The sequence below is a fragment of the Chenopodium quinoa genome, unplaced genomic scaffold (assembly GCF_001683475.1).
Source record: "Chenopodium quinoa cultivar QQ74 unplaced genomic scaffold, ASM168347v1, whole genome shotgun sequence".
NCBI classification, from domain to species: Eukaryota; Viridiplantae; Streptophyta; class Magnoliopsida; order Caryophyllales; family Amaranthaceae; genus Chenopodium; species Chenopodium quinoa.
In genome coordinates this window covers 237,462-252,595 of record NW_018743206.1, presented here as the reverse complement: position 1 = coordinate 252,595, position 15,134 = coordinate 237,462, and the positions used below count along the sequence as shown (strand labels likewise).

Genomic DNA, 15,134 nt, shown 5'->3' with positions numbered 1-15,134 from the left:
TGTTAAAAATTCCATTTTCAATCAAATTAGGATAGAATTTTAGAATAAGATGGTTAGTTTAGAGTTTTATTTTCGATAAAATACCAAATACGTAGTAATAAACTTATAATTAGGCCACAAGACAACATCATATAGCATTTTAACTTTTCGCTTAGTGTCATACCACATTAGATAAATATAGATATACTTTGTAGCAAAAAAAAGTTAATTTAGAATTCTATTTTCAATCAAATTGAATTATAATACAATTTTATCATAAAAGTCTATAAACAACCTGGGCATCGCACGGGGCACAAAACGGGAGTTTTTTAGAGAGCCGCGTAGGATTTAATTTATAAAGCTAAACTTTTAGTCAGGTCACAAGATTGCGACACTTGAAATTCGAACTTTTCGCGAAGTGTCGCGCCACGTTGGATAGATTTAAATAAATGATAAAAAAAAAAAAGTTAGTTTAGAATTCTATTTGAATAGAAAATTAGGATAAAATTGTTATTTTAGAATTTTATTATCGATAAAATATCAATATTTCAGATTACAAATTGAATTATAAGTTTATTAATAAAAAATTATTAGATTATAATTCTCAAAAATTATCATATAAAATTATTATTTATATCATAATATTGTTTGGAGCGAAAGTAGTTCAAAGCGTAAAAATCCATTTATAATATATATTAATCGGTGAAAATTATATTTCACAATCTAATAAAGTGGAGACCTGTCAATTAGGGTTGGGTCATGAATCATCTCAGGTTGAGTCACTTCAGATTACGAGTCAAGAAATGTTCAACCTTTGCCCTAAGCTCTGGGTTCGGGTCAATCCAGGGTGCTTTGAACATTTATTTTATTTAGTTTTTTTTTTTTTTTTTGCTATTTTTTTTTTTATTATTTTAATGTATTAAATCGAATATTTTCACCAACATTATTATTAATCATTGCATGCCTGTTAGATAACAAATCAGAAAAACACATCAATTCCTAACTAATTTTGTGTATCAATGATGTATTTTAAAATTTGACATATATATTATAAATTAATTTTAAAATTCAATAAATAACTCGGGCATCGCACGGGACAGAAAACTAGTATATATATGTATAAGAAGGACCCTACTGAGCTGGCACCTTTCACAGGTTTAGTCAGTCCAGCTTTGCATGTCATCGCTTGAGAGTAGAGGAAGGACCTTTTGTAGTTGGTGGGGCTCGAACTCGTGACCTCAAAATCACAAGGTGAGTTCCCCACCAACTCCAACAAGCAAAAGCTTTGCTTGAGGTTTTTTATTTATTTATTTATTTTTTACCTATATGCCACTACTGATATGATGTTAATTGCATCTAGGTTTTTCCTTGTGTGATTTAATGATGTAACTCTTACAAGTAAAGTAATGTTAGGACAATTATACTCTCTAAATTGTTTATTTACTAATTTATCCTCATTAATATTAATTGCTATTTTTTAGAACTAATAAGTTAATAACATTTATGCATGTAAGGTGTGTAAGTACTATATTTATTTACATATTGTCCATCATTAATGTTGCCAACAATTAAAAGAGATTTAATTTCTAAATATGGCTAATTATGACACGCGCGTTACTAACGTTATCCACCTTAATATTATCAAACAATTTATAGCACATTAATTTTTCTAAACGATATGGTTGAGTTAATGTACATGAACCAAAATCAATGCACCAACTTATATGTGTAGGTGAGATTTAGGTTTTTGTACAATGGTTGAGTTAATGTGAATTAAAATCAAATCACCAATTATATTGTGCAAGTGAAGTCTACCTTTAGGTTTATGTTCAGAGGAGCTTAGACATATTGAGTTGGGTAAATTTCGCTATATTTATAATCACAAAGTTTTAAGGCAAAATTACATTCATTTACACCAACTTAAGAGTATATTGCAAATATTGACACAAACTAGTGTCACTTGTAAAATTGATATCAACTTGCTCAAAAAAAGAATAAAATTGACATTAAGGGTTTGTTCTCATTGACTGAACTCAGCTGAATTGAACTGAACTGAACTGAATTGAGCTGAACTGAACTGAACTGAGCTGAACTGAACTAAAATGAACCGAAATGAATATTTTATAAGAGAAGAAAATTAGGAGCTGAGTTGAACTGAACTGAACTGAATTTCAACGTAAGAGAACAGGCCCTAAGGCTTTGTTTGGTTCAATGTTAGTAAAGGAAGAAGAGAAAGGAACGAAGGGAGGGAAAGAAAGGAAGAGAAATTCCAATGTTTGGTTAATGAAAGGAAGAGAAAGGAAACATGCTTTTATTTTCTCTTTCCAATCGAATTCTTCCAATTTTGAGAGAAAAGGAAGAGAAGAGGAATGGAGGGATGCATCCTTCCTTGTTTGGATATCTAATGTAAGGGGAGAAGGGGAAGAAGATGGAGGGATCCATTTTCCTTCCAATTTAAATAAACCAAATCCCTCCATTGTTAGAGAGATTTGGAAGGAAAATAAAAGGTCTCCTTCTCTCCCCCCCCCCCCCTCACCTCATTTTTCCTTCCCCTCCCTTTCCATTCACTGTTGTTATCCAAACATAGTGCAAATTCTCATGTCATTCATCAAACCAAACATGAAAACATATTAAAACATTTTCCTTTCTTTTCTTTTCCAACCAAATCCTTTCGACCAATAAGGGCCTAAAGGCACTAAACATTCAATAGTACTCTATATATGACATCTATATAGTCTTATCTTTCCAACGCAGTAAGAACTTTTTGAAATATGATTGTATAAAAGAAATTATATACTTGTACAAGTGTTAAAAGTTATGTAAAATTAATTGTTAAGTTTCATTTATGTCAATTTTGTATTTTTTGTAGCAAGCTGGTGTCAATTTAGCAAGTGATATAAATTGGTGTCAGTAATTGTCAAACTTCACAAAGTTGATGTCAATAATTGTAATTTTGCCAAGTTTTTATATGAGGTTGGCCGTGTAACCAGCTATTGTAGGGGTTATTTCGTTAGTTATAAAGGGGTTAAATTACTTCGTTAGTGTAATATAAATAGGTTACTTGATCAGTTTTATATGAGTTACTTGGTCGACAATTACAGAGATTAATTGCTTAGTGTTGTAGGGGTTCAATTGTTTTTATAAGTGGCCAAACGGTGTGGCCAACCACAGACAAGAAGGGTTGTACTTGTTAATCTTTATAAATCCCTTCAATCCATAATACACTATTAAGATTGAGTACGGATCAGATGTCCAATTTGACAAGGATTTCGGATTGAATATCTTATATCCAAATTCAATCCGATATTTGATATTCGATTAGAATATTTGAATATCTGATATCCAAAATAATATATTATTAAATTAAAATATAAATCATACCCAAAATTCTAGATTTTTGGACTGGATATCCGTTATTCAACATCAGAGGCTCAAAAGAACAAGGTCTTATTTGTTATCCTTATCTATTCACCTATTAAAAGTATGCGCCTTGAATTTGAGTTACAAGGAAAATTTAAAAAATGAAAAAGTACAGAATATCAAGTGTAGGAGGGCATGTCGTCTATAGGAAGTGGACTAGTAGTTGACTGTGGTAGAACGGAGATCTATGTGCTTTTGGACTATGGTAAGTGTAGGAGGGTAGTTATCTAATTAATCAAGAAAAGTACTTCCCAATATCGGTTAACAATGAGGTTAGACGTCATTGCTTTCAAAAAATTCTATCTGAATGAGTCTTCTCAAACACAAAGTTTGGAGGTTCATAGCGCTCTAGTGAATCGAAGTTGGATCTCATCCCATTTGAACAGGATAGACCAACTATACCCTTTTGAACGAGTACAAGTCACAAGGAGTGGTTATAAGCCAAGAATCCCACTTGACTATTCTTACCTTGGGTCATAGCTCATAGGGATTGCTTATTTGTGAGCATCAAGTCTTTGCAAAGCACCAGTTTGTTTTTGACAGATTTTTAGGCTATTGTTTGTGAATTCCATCCAAAGGGCTCCAACAAGCTCATATTATCAACTTCTGTTGTTTTGTTTTCATGTGGTTTGCTCGAGCTAGTACTAGGATTTTAGCGTTTGTGTGTTGTATTTTACATTCTTTTATTTAGTGTAGGTTGTAATCGTGTTTTTCGTTTAATGAACTCTTTGCCCCCCCCCCCCCCCAAAAAAAAAAAAAAAAAAAAAAAAAAAAATGTGAGAGGATGCCTGCCAAAGTGCTAATGTAGTAAATGTACTGGTAAGAAATTTAGCACAGAATGGAGAAAATCTCTGAAGCAACTTGAATATCATCGGTCATGGTCTCATGGAGTCGTAAGCAAAAAGGAGGCTAAGAAGCAAGTATTAAAAATCATTAAAACTGTGTATAAAAACTCTATCAGAGCCAACATTCAGCTTACAGTTAGCTAAAGCTGTTGATTTGTAAATGTTCATATTTTTTCAGTCAGCTTTCCCCCTGACAACACCAATTATGTATTTGTTCAGACGCTGACCAAAAACCTTGGTAGAAAACGACTCTATGACATGCTGACGGGCTTCCTTGCCCATTTTTCCTGCCAAATTAGGATCTTGAATGAGTTTTCCCATAGCCAAAGAAAACTCCTGTGGATTAGGGTCACAAAGAAATCCCGTGACTTCGTGCTTAATAGTCTCTGTTGGTCCTCCACTGTTACATGCAATGACTGGTTTGTAAGCTGCCATTGCCTCCAAAGGTACAATGCCAAAGTGCTCGTCCTAAAATAATCAAAAAATCAGACTAGATTGTGCACAACTCTGATTTATTTGGCAAGATACAGATACAAACATACCTGTGGAGTATAAAGGACACACAAACATTCAGACAGAAGAGTGTTCCTTTCGCTAGTGGAGCAAGATGTAACGAAAGTGACTCGATCAGTCACCCCTTCCTTTTGTGCTAGAAATTTAAGTTCCTCCAAGTACTCCACATTTTCCCTCAGCCTAGTATCATAGCCACCTGAAATGAAGGAATTTTTATGTACCTCAGTAACATGATTCAAAGACAGAACAGAACAGCAACTGCAACTGCGATAAGTGAGCTTCTGGGATAGAGAATATGAAAGGAAATTTATGAACCTCAGTCACATGATTCAAAGATAGAACAGAATTGCACCTAAAACCAAACAGGAATTAGAAGTAAAAGAAATGAAGTGCGATCCACCATACCATCCCTGAAAAGACAATACTTCTACAGAAAAAAGACTTGAAAAAGGACCCAAACCAAAATAACTTCAAATGTATAAATGATCTATCCACAAAGAAACTACCTCCAGACTACCTATATCATGAGTTATTGCAATGAACCGACCCTTACCACCACCCATTGTCCGGACTTACCGCAGAGGCAGAGGGAGCAGGGCAACAGTAACAACACCAAACCATCACAACAACAACAAATAGCAGAACAATAAAGCTGCTGCAGCAGCTAGCTTGGCTTATTAGCTTGCTCTTGGTACTTTGCGGATGAAGACATACTAGTAGTAAATGTAGTACTTAAGGCTTGTGTTACATAGGCTTGTTTGTAGTAGTATAAATAGAAGAAAGTTAGGAAAGAGAAAGCATTCAGAAGTATTGTATTGGAAAAACCTTGGAGATTAATGGCCTAAAGTCATTACTTTTGTTACTCAAGCCTTTGGGCTAATTATCTTAATCAATTGTCTTCAACCTTTTGGCTAGGATTATCTTGTGTTTTCTGTGTGAACCACACCCTTAGTACGTTGCAGTTATACGGAAGCCAAAACTATAGATTAAATTCTTTAATTTATCCATAAGCATCTATAAAAAAGCTAAATATATACTACGTATATCACTGTCAAGCAAAATAATTAAATACCACAAAGAAGCTACTTAACAAATTTTCATGTAATAATACTCTCCAGCTGATTATTCCCAACTCCCAAGTCAAATTAATTAGCAGATACAGAGATGCAGAGTAAAACAAGAAACACACGTCCTCACCTGAAATTTAATTCTCAAGTATTATCAGGTACATCAGGTAACCTTGGACTTTTAAACAAGCTGTTGATGAGATGAGGGAAGAAGGGTGTAAAATGAATTTCAGGCAAATTCAAAGAATATCTGCATCTCTGAACTTCTTGGAAGTATATTCATTAGTTCGTTACACAAGTGATTGAGAGGAGAAAATTATATTAGCTCCCTGCATTTGTTTTTTCTGATAGAGGCTTGCTTTGCTTTTGTAGCAAGAATTGCCGCTTTTCATACAAGGGATAAAAAAAGGCAACCACTACTTGATAGTGGTTCCTAATCCCCTGGCCACCCAGTATCCTATTTCTGGTGCGGTTCAAGAATTTTAGTCCAAAGTTGATTAAAATAATTCAATTTATGATAAGTCATTGGAACTGAATGACAAGCATGGAAAGAAGTATTCCAATATCATCACAAAAAGCCATCCTCTGAAGTTTTTATTCCAATCAGTGCATTTTAAATAATTACAATAGGAGCCAAGAAAATTAATTCTATCCAATCAAGTCTTAAGAGGAACCAAAAAAAGGATAGAAGATTAAAGGTAGCCTGAAACATTCAAATTTTTAAGAAATTAACATTATGCATCAAGAATTCAAGATACAAGATTCACTGATAAAAATCTCCTACTGATCCATAGTGATCCTAGACAATGATTATGGCACATGACTGACCGGCATTATATACTACCTCTGTTTCATATTATTTGCAACGATTTGACATAAAGTAGAGAGGAAAAATGTCTCATTGTTGCAAATAATATGAAACGGAGGTAGTAATAAAATTAGTAAGAGAGAGAGGGGGGGGGGGAGAGAGGCTTGTAGTTAAGGTTCAATGAAATACCCGCAATGGTCAGAGTTACGTCATTCTCTTCATTTCCCTCAGCTTTGAGAAGACTTGCAAATGCCGAAATTGCCAAATCAATATTCTTCTTTCGTTCAAAGCGATTGATTGACAAAAAATTCATTCTATAAATCAGCAAATCACAAGTTAGATAAAAAAAACTCAGTCCATAATGAGATATATAACTGAGAAAAAAGCCTAGACATAGCTCTTTAAGATATGCCTAGAACTAGAAAATACCAAGCAGGTTCATTACTTAGAAGCATGGGGTTCACCAAATTGAGCGACATTAACAGCAGGGTACAGAACTGAAGGATAAACTCCACCAGCGTTTAGATGCTTAAAAGTATTTGCAAAAGTTGATGCAGTAAACTTACTGTTTACCAGGACTAAATCCGACATTCCTGTAAATCCGAGCATAAAAAAATTATATTCTTAAGAACAATTGAAGGAACTTGAGAATAGCTAAAGAGAGATTGCACAGACATACCAGTTGTCCTTTCTTCTATAAAATCTATAGGCTTTCTGTATATTTTCCTAAGTAAAGTAGTGTGTTTAGCCAGCAAAAGATCCGGAAAATGGCAATAAAAGACAACCTGCAAAGATAACATAGGAAATCGACAAATCAAAAGTAGTGTTACCCCACATAGCATCAAAACAGGACCAGACCAAACCATTTTTATTAAAATATGCAGGAGGGTAGAGTATTTACCTTAATTGACCTTTTGAGCTTCAATAATGGAACCACAATGGAAACTTGATCGGCCAATACAACATCAAATGATGGCCACATGAACAGAACACAAAAGGCGACAAATATGCATCGGAGATATGCACATACAGCATGGAATCGATATAAGATATGCCTTGGTAAGAAATCCCCATAAACAGTGACTGGAAAGATACCTGGTAGATTTTTTGGAATAAAAGACATCAAAACTTATTCACTGCAAGGGTACATAATGGAGAAAAAGCACCAACAATATTCAGCAACAAACTTTGCTTCATGGATGTCACTATTTGTCATGCTTTCTTAAAAACATATCTTGTTATTAGTTTGCATTCTTTGCAACTTTAGTTCACCTAGGAAATAATCAACTAAAACAAGCAATATTACATGTTATAGTGAAAACTAGATAAAATCGAAGGCTAAAGGTCTTCTTTGGGGGAGGGTTAACACTAATTAAAATGTATAAAGTTGGAAACTTATTAGTATACTTCCCATGATCATTGGATCTTGTGCTATACAAATTGGGCAACAAAGAAACTTCAAGATACGCTTTGAAAGGAGCAAATAGAGTAAATTTCAGTGCAGATTAACATGCATGGGTATTCTTACGATTATAATTTTTGGAATATCGCTTAACATCTGAAGGCTATGTGGGATAGGGTAGTGTACCTCGCAATGAAAAAATGGGGTTAACAATTTATCAGTTTCCTGTGATTTCAGGCCGCACATCTTCTGACCCTCAACCAATAAATGTTTAAGAGTTAAACCACTGATAAATCAGGTCCCCGGAAATATCAGTTTGGTTTGATACTTAGATCACATACTCAAATTATCCTATTTCTTTGTTTCTTGCTTAAACTAAATAAAGCAGATTAGTGGAAATATCGAGTAAATAGTACTGCAAATAAGGGGTGGCAGTGGATGAGGGAGGAAATTAACCACTCAAAGTCCCAATTGCCATCGAAAAGTTGTCTAACAAATTTCATGAATAAGGAGACTGCTAGGAATTAGCTCTCAAATCAGTAAGCAAGCAAGCTAATTAGATAGAAAAGGATAGCTAAGAGGGATAAGTTGTATTATCAAACTGATTGTTCAACAATACAATGCCTTCTTTCGAGAGGAAGGTGCTCTCCAACAAGTCAACAACAGACTTCTTAACTATATTCAACATGATGATTATTCCTCCTAATGAGGTCTATTTATAGAAAATACCCCTAACAAACCTCTAGCTTATTCCCCAAGTTACTACTAATAAACTATGACTAATGTGCCATTCCCCTAAATATTGATTCCTTGCAGAGACTTATGAGATCAGAGAGTGATGAACAATTGTCAAAGTGCAGTCTGGCACTAGGGTAAAACCAAATGAAAGGTGTCAATTCTGTCAAAGTATAATTTTGAGATTTGGATAAAAACTAATAAAAAGTGCTGCTATGGATATTTGAATCAGAGAATAGGAATGTGACTATAGAACAACTGACCACTGAGCTACTTTCAAATTTATTTCTGCACATTTTGTCGTTAGTCGGTTGGTTTGAGTACCAGATATCAGCAAAATCAATACCCATACCAAACTAAAAGGTTATCTGCGGTACAATAAGTCTAGAATGTCTCCTTTAACAACAAAATGATACTGCCGCCTTAAAGCAAATCCTTAGAGGACTTAAATAAATTATAAAATTGTTACACAACAGCCAGATATTCAACAAACAAAATCAGAAAAGGAAATTTTGACATCAGGATAACAGTTTATGTGTTGAGTCAAAATAGAGTCGGGAATCATAGCAACAAAAGTCAAATTTGTGTGAATCACTCCATGCTCATATTTAAGGATAGATTATAAGGATATCATCTTTCACCAAATCAAATTCCCATTAAAGAACTTATCTTTGTCCATTCTAAAAAGACCATTATGGATATATTTTCCTCCAAGCCTCTCTAACCAAGCACTCTCAACCCTAAAAACTTGACTAATTAATTCCAAAAAACTCTCACCTCCAAGTCCTTACTAAAGATAATTTTAATAATATTTATAATAATTAAAAAAATATGCAATTTCAACAATAAAGGCATATATTGGCCCCCTCCTTCCTTCCTTCCTTTTAATCACACTAAAGAATAGTTTGCCAATACAGTTCCCATCCTGAGCCAACTTTACTGTCATCTTTCATCACCAATTCTTGCTTCAAATAATTCTCTAAAAAATTTGTCTTAAATTCACCATTCTACTCTATCTTCTTCTACATGAAAAGATCATATGTAGTTTGTTGTCCATAATGGCGAAACATCAAGCTCTGCAATCTCCTAACATACTCTTTCTTCAAATTTCAAACATCTCCAAAAACCCTCTCTATCTCAAACCTTCAACCCCAACTAAACAAATTTACACTTTTTATAAAGAAAATAATACATCCAATTAGCTTAACAATAAAAAGAAAAGTTCCACTCTTCAATGATTTGACGTGATTAATCATATTGCCTTTTTATGTGGGAATTTGGGGATCCAAACAATGTTCAAAGGAAAATGGGTTGGTCTACAGACTAGGAGACTATTTCAATAACTTATCATAGGTTAAAAGGAAGAAGCAAGAAAATAACTCTTAACGTATGGTATTCTCCACTGTACATAACAACAACTTCAATTTCTAAGGGGAGGCTTGGAGGGGCAGGGGGTGGAGAGTAATATATTTGCAGGACTTTTTTTGTTCGAAAATCATGTTTTTGTTTTTTGTTCAAAATCATGTTTTTTGTTCCACTCTTCAATTTCTAAGGGGAGGCTTGGAGGGGCAGGGGGTAATGAAGATCACTAATGGCTTTAATGCTTTCTTGATTGACCAGCCATAATCTGACTGTTCACATGAGGAAATGATCTGAAACACCATCCTTTTGAATATAAGTTTTTAACCTAACAAAAAAACTGACACACATATATCAGCATTAGTAATCCTCTAGAAACTAGTAATAAAAACAATATTGTAGTTATTAACTAATTTATTATAAGACATCTTCAATCACAAAAGAGATGCTCTGAGATATGTTTGAAAAATGGTAGCTGGTATCCTCACCACTGAGAGTCTCTTCAAAACAACGATTCTTGTCATGATGAGATGTGAAAATATGCACATTGTGCCCATGCGATGCTAGTTCCATTGCAGCATCAACAATCAATCTTTCAGCACCACCTACAAAACATAACATGAAAAGTTTTTACTATCCATAGTAATAAAGCATGTCTTAATGACAATGCCAAGAAAAGGAGCCCACAAAAGGATGAAAAGAGATTAAATTATAGCTGAATTTGAGAGGAGAAAACTATCAAGTTTTGCAACTCTAACAGCATCAGTCGTAATACCAAATCAATATCATTCCGATCCATATATTACTTTCTGTGTTATGCTAAATTGTAACACTTGAGTGACACATTCACAAAAGAAAGAGGAGACAGAAGGATACACCCATCTTTAATTATCTGGAAACATCCTTTTTTTTTTTTTGAAGGAATTATCTGGAAACATCCTAAAAAAGGCAAGTGTTGCAATTTTAGGAGAACGCAAGTATGTATTGGGAGCTGTGTGCAACTCATCACCACTCACAAGATCATACGAATCCATAAAGTTAGAATATAACAACACCCCCGAAATTCGGAAGGAAATTGATAAACCAATAATGATTCTAGTCACTAAACGTGTATAAAAATAATAACAATAAAACCTTATTCCCCTTCAAAAATTATTACTTTGCATTTTTGCAATAATACCTCATACAAAGATGATTCACAATGATTCAAAAACACAAGAGCATTCTAACCTTCAAAATTCAATTAAAAAATTTCACTTCACAAGATAAAGCATAGCATTTAGCATACTGAATGAGACAATAACAGTTTCAAAAACCCTTTCAAACACTAGCATGAAAAGAACCAATAACTAAAACTTACATCTGACATCCCAATTTCACATTCATTATCCTTCAAGCTCCAAATTCATGTCATCTTTACAATCTTAATTAAGTACAGCATGAGAAACTCCAGGGTGCACCGCATTCCAGGTACCAAGGTATGATGTGGTAGAAGATGCACACATCATGCAGATGCGCGCACCTATTTGCAAAAAATCTTAAGAGATTATTCAACTTCAATTTTTTGCAAAAATATGCTCTGCTATTTTCAATGAGCAATGGTGGCTATAGGAGGAGCAAGAGAATTTGAGGGGAGAAAAGAGCCAGACAAAAATTAAACGAAAAGAGGAGGTGGTGCACTTCATTGAATTTTCTATACCTAGGTGTGCATGAGACAATGAAGCTTGTGCCTTGCACATAGACAAGCCCTATGCACACTATTCAAAATGAAAGTAAACAAGCTTAGACAAATGTGTACTTGGCACTTGCACCACCAACTGAAGTGTATGTCCGGAAGAGGAAAGGAAAAAGGGGGGGTGGTCCATGAGCAAAGGAGCAGCCAGCAGATTCCAAGAGAGGCAGGGGACAAATAAGCACAACAGGACAATGTTCCACTATGAGAAGAGGCAAAATGAAGTAGCAGATTTGGCATGCAAATGTAGTAGCCCTAATAGGACAAATTCCATTAATGTAAAGGTTACTTGTGATTGCTTGAGTATAGATAGATTAGTAGTATGATAGTAAGGTTATTGTGAGAATTTGAGAGTTGTAGCCACAAGCTGCTATAGTGCTATGAGAGATCAATAGCCTAAAGCTATTACCTTTTGTTTGAACTTTGTCGTTAGAAACTAAAGACTCGAGCTTTCCCCTTAATTGTTCTTCGTATAACATCAATATTACAGTCTTGAATTCCTAGTCTACTACAAGTCACTTAATAGAGGCCAGAAATATATAATACTCTGTATTACAACCAACATTAACTCCTACATCAATATTTTTTTCTTATAGCTATAGTATGCAATTGATAAGAGCTTTTTTTTTAAAAAAAAAAAAAAAAAATCAAACAAACTGCGAACTCTTTCATTCTACCAAAACAAGTTTAAAATTCATTGCGAGAGCACATTCAATCTTTTGTGCTAGCCATTGTATGAACATTGTCATCAGATGATGTCGTTTATGGTATTATACTTACCATAGGCTAGCACAAAAGATTTTTTTTTTGTGTGTCAAAAAAATCTTTTGTGCTAGCCTATGGTAAGTATAATACCATAAACGACATCATCTGATGACAATGTTCATACAATGACTTCAATTGCAGCCATTTGCATCAAAAAAACTTACATTGCAGCCATAAATTAAATTTGCTCAGTGAGGTGATCAATCTAGTGCCTAAGGTTATAGAAGAGAGAGTTAATCTTCAACCAAATATTTAAATTGCAATTCCACATACTCTAAATCAAAGTGGCTTCAATTTTAACATCTAATTCAAAAAAAATACTCACTTTCTAACTCAAATTACACAAAAATCAATCAAAATTTGGCAATTTCTCATGAATTAAACACCCAATAAAACACAATTACAACTTCATTTCATTATAATTTCACTCTCCTTCCAAATCATAAACAAAATCACTAACCTAAAATCTTTCACAAATTAACATGACATAAATAGATCAAAATTAATATCAACAAAAATTGAGGAAAATAATTGAAAAATTACCTATACCAAGATCTGGGTGAATAATTGCTATCTTCAACTTAGAATTATCCTTGTTCGCAGGCTCGTCCCTGGGCTGCCCTAGGCCCGGGGTAAGGAGATTTGATTTCATATTGAATTATCTCGAAAAATACATAATTTCATACGAATCCTAAACTTACTGCACTGACAATTAAATTAAATTAGATCAAATATAAACCCTAGATTGTGAAATTGATATGATGATAACAACAACAAACTTACCTTAGAAGCTGCTTCAATGGGGTATACAAGAATTAGATTCAACGGAGAACGCTTTGCGCTTCAATGAAATAACTCAAAGAGGTAGGAAATACGAATTGAAGCCTTTAAAAGCCATGACCCGCGATAGTTAATATGGGTTAGATTCGCTCATATATAAATGGGGCGGGTTTTATATGATCGTCTAATTACGAGACAGGTGGACTTTAAGATTTTAAGTAAACATGTTTTTAAATTTTTTTAAATAATTTTTATACACCAAACCTTGTATTAATTTTTATAACTTTTTTAGATTATAATATATATATATATATATATATATATATATATATATATATATATATATATATATATATATATATACGGGGAGGTTCCGCTGAAAACAGGGCTTATGGTGAAAACTAAAAACAGAAAATCTCAACCATCCATTGTTACTAACAAGATCTAACGGTTTTAAAAAAAATAAAATAACGTAGAGTCACTATATATAAAAATAACATAACTGTATACAAAAATAGGGTAATTATATCAATTTTTACAACATTTGTCACTATATACAAAAATAGGGTAACTATACCAATTTTGATCCTATTCATAGAAGTCACTATATACAAAAATAGGGTAATTATATCAATTTTGACCACATTTACATAAAAGTCACTATATACAAAATAAGGTAACTATATCAATTTCGACCACATTTACAAAAATGTTACTATATACAAAAATAAGGTAACTATATCAATTTTGATAACCCCATTTGGAGGAGGAATCCAACGCCTTGGCCTGGTACGGGGGGCAGTACCTATATGTTGGGGAGGGTTCTTCAGCTTTTCTCACTCCTCTGTCCACCGTAGCACACGAGCCTTTAAGACAACAACTGGAGTTTCTTTCTCCTAGAAATTTTCACATTTCTATCTTGCCAAATCCTCCATATTAAAATCTAAAAAGAACTTACACTAACATATTTTTGCTAATAGCAGTGGACTTATAGCAATGGAACAGCTACACTACAACAAAATAAGATCAATTTCCTTCCAAAATTGCAAAGTTTCATCATATATCTCAAATCAGTACTACTGTAATACAATTTGGATATAGTGTACACCAATACTAGACAAATATGGGTTGTGACCCCTAAACTGAAGTTGGCGTTTCCTTATCTTGCTCAGTACCCTTGTCCTCATCGCTTTGGCTTCCAGCATAACCATTCCGTGACATCTTGAGCTCAGATGGAAGATTTTTCCTGGCTTTGCGGCTACCCACGATCTTCCATTGATCCCACACCTTTGTTTTTGGAGGTGGGGCAGTATCTCCAATGGGTGCAACCAAACCTGGTGTTGGAAATCTCGCTCAATCGGTGAAGGCGATTCAACCCAATCCCACTCTCCGACGACCAATTACGGAAGTCAATCACAGCTCTTCACCGATCTCATCTTCTTCGTTCACCCCTACCCCCGAACCAAACTTCGGTGATAAACCCACCCTCACAAACACCGATTGTAACCCCCACCATCCTAAATAAAAAAAAATAGCAAAATCGCAAATTAATCAAACAAAAAAAAGCAAAAACCCTAAATTGAACGGGAAATCGAACAAAATTGAACAAAATCGAACAAAATGGAACAGAAAATCGCAAAATCAAACAAAATCGAACAAAATTGATGAAAAAAAGTCGAAAAAATTGATGAGCAAAAGTCGCAAAATCGCACTGGAAATCGAACAAAAT

The 15,134-nt window shown here is 34.0% G+C and overlaps 1 protein-coding gene across 2 annotated transcripts; it reads right to left on the bottom strand.

Moving 5' to 3' along the window:
- Positions 1-4,238: 4,238 nt before the first annotated feature.
- Positions 4,239-13,524, bottom strand: LOC110734009 (alpha-1,3/1,6-mannosyltransferase ALG2-like). Of its 2 annotated transcripts, none has more exons than XM_021914063.1 (9): positions 13,409-13,524; positions 13,169-13,325; positions 10,617-10,733; positions 7,534-7,727; positions 7,312-7,417; positions 7,078-7,225; positions 6,822-6,946; positions 4,787-4,953; positions 4,239-4,712 (listed from the first exon to the last, which is right to left on the bottom strand). In XM_021914063.1, exons 2-9 carry the CDS (start codon positions 13,275-13,277, stop codon positions 4,419-4,421), a joined length of 1,260 nt encoding a protein of 419 aa, XP_021769755.1. In that variant the 5' UTR covers positions 13,278-13,325; positions 13,409-13,524; the 3' UTR covers positions 4,239-4,418. The 2 variants fall into 2 exon arrangements, with proteins under 2 accessions (XP_021769755.1, XP_021769756.1); XM_021914064.1 differs by having other exon boundaries at positions 13,169-13,330; positions 13,409-13,520.
- Between the last annotated feature and the right edge of the window lie 1,610 nt (positions 13,525-15,134).

What these genes read in the sequence shown, in the direction of transcription:
- LOC110734009 (XM_021914063.1), bottom strand. Translation starts at nt 13,277, where the DNA reads ATGAAATCAAATCTCCTTACCCCGGGCCTAGGGCAGCCCAGGGACGAG. An exon ending in AGCTCAAAAGGTCAATTAAG is followed by an intron (nt 7,418 to 7,533) that starts GTAAATACTCTA and finishes TTATCTTTGCAG; the next exon opens with GTTGTCTTTTATTGCCATTT. An exon ending in GTGTCCTTTATACTCCACAG is followed by an intron (nt 4,713 to 4,786) that starts GTATGTTTGTAT and finishes TGATTATTTTAG; the next exon opens with GACGAGCACTTTGGCATTGT.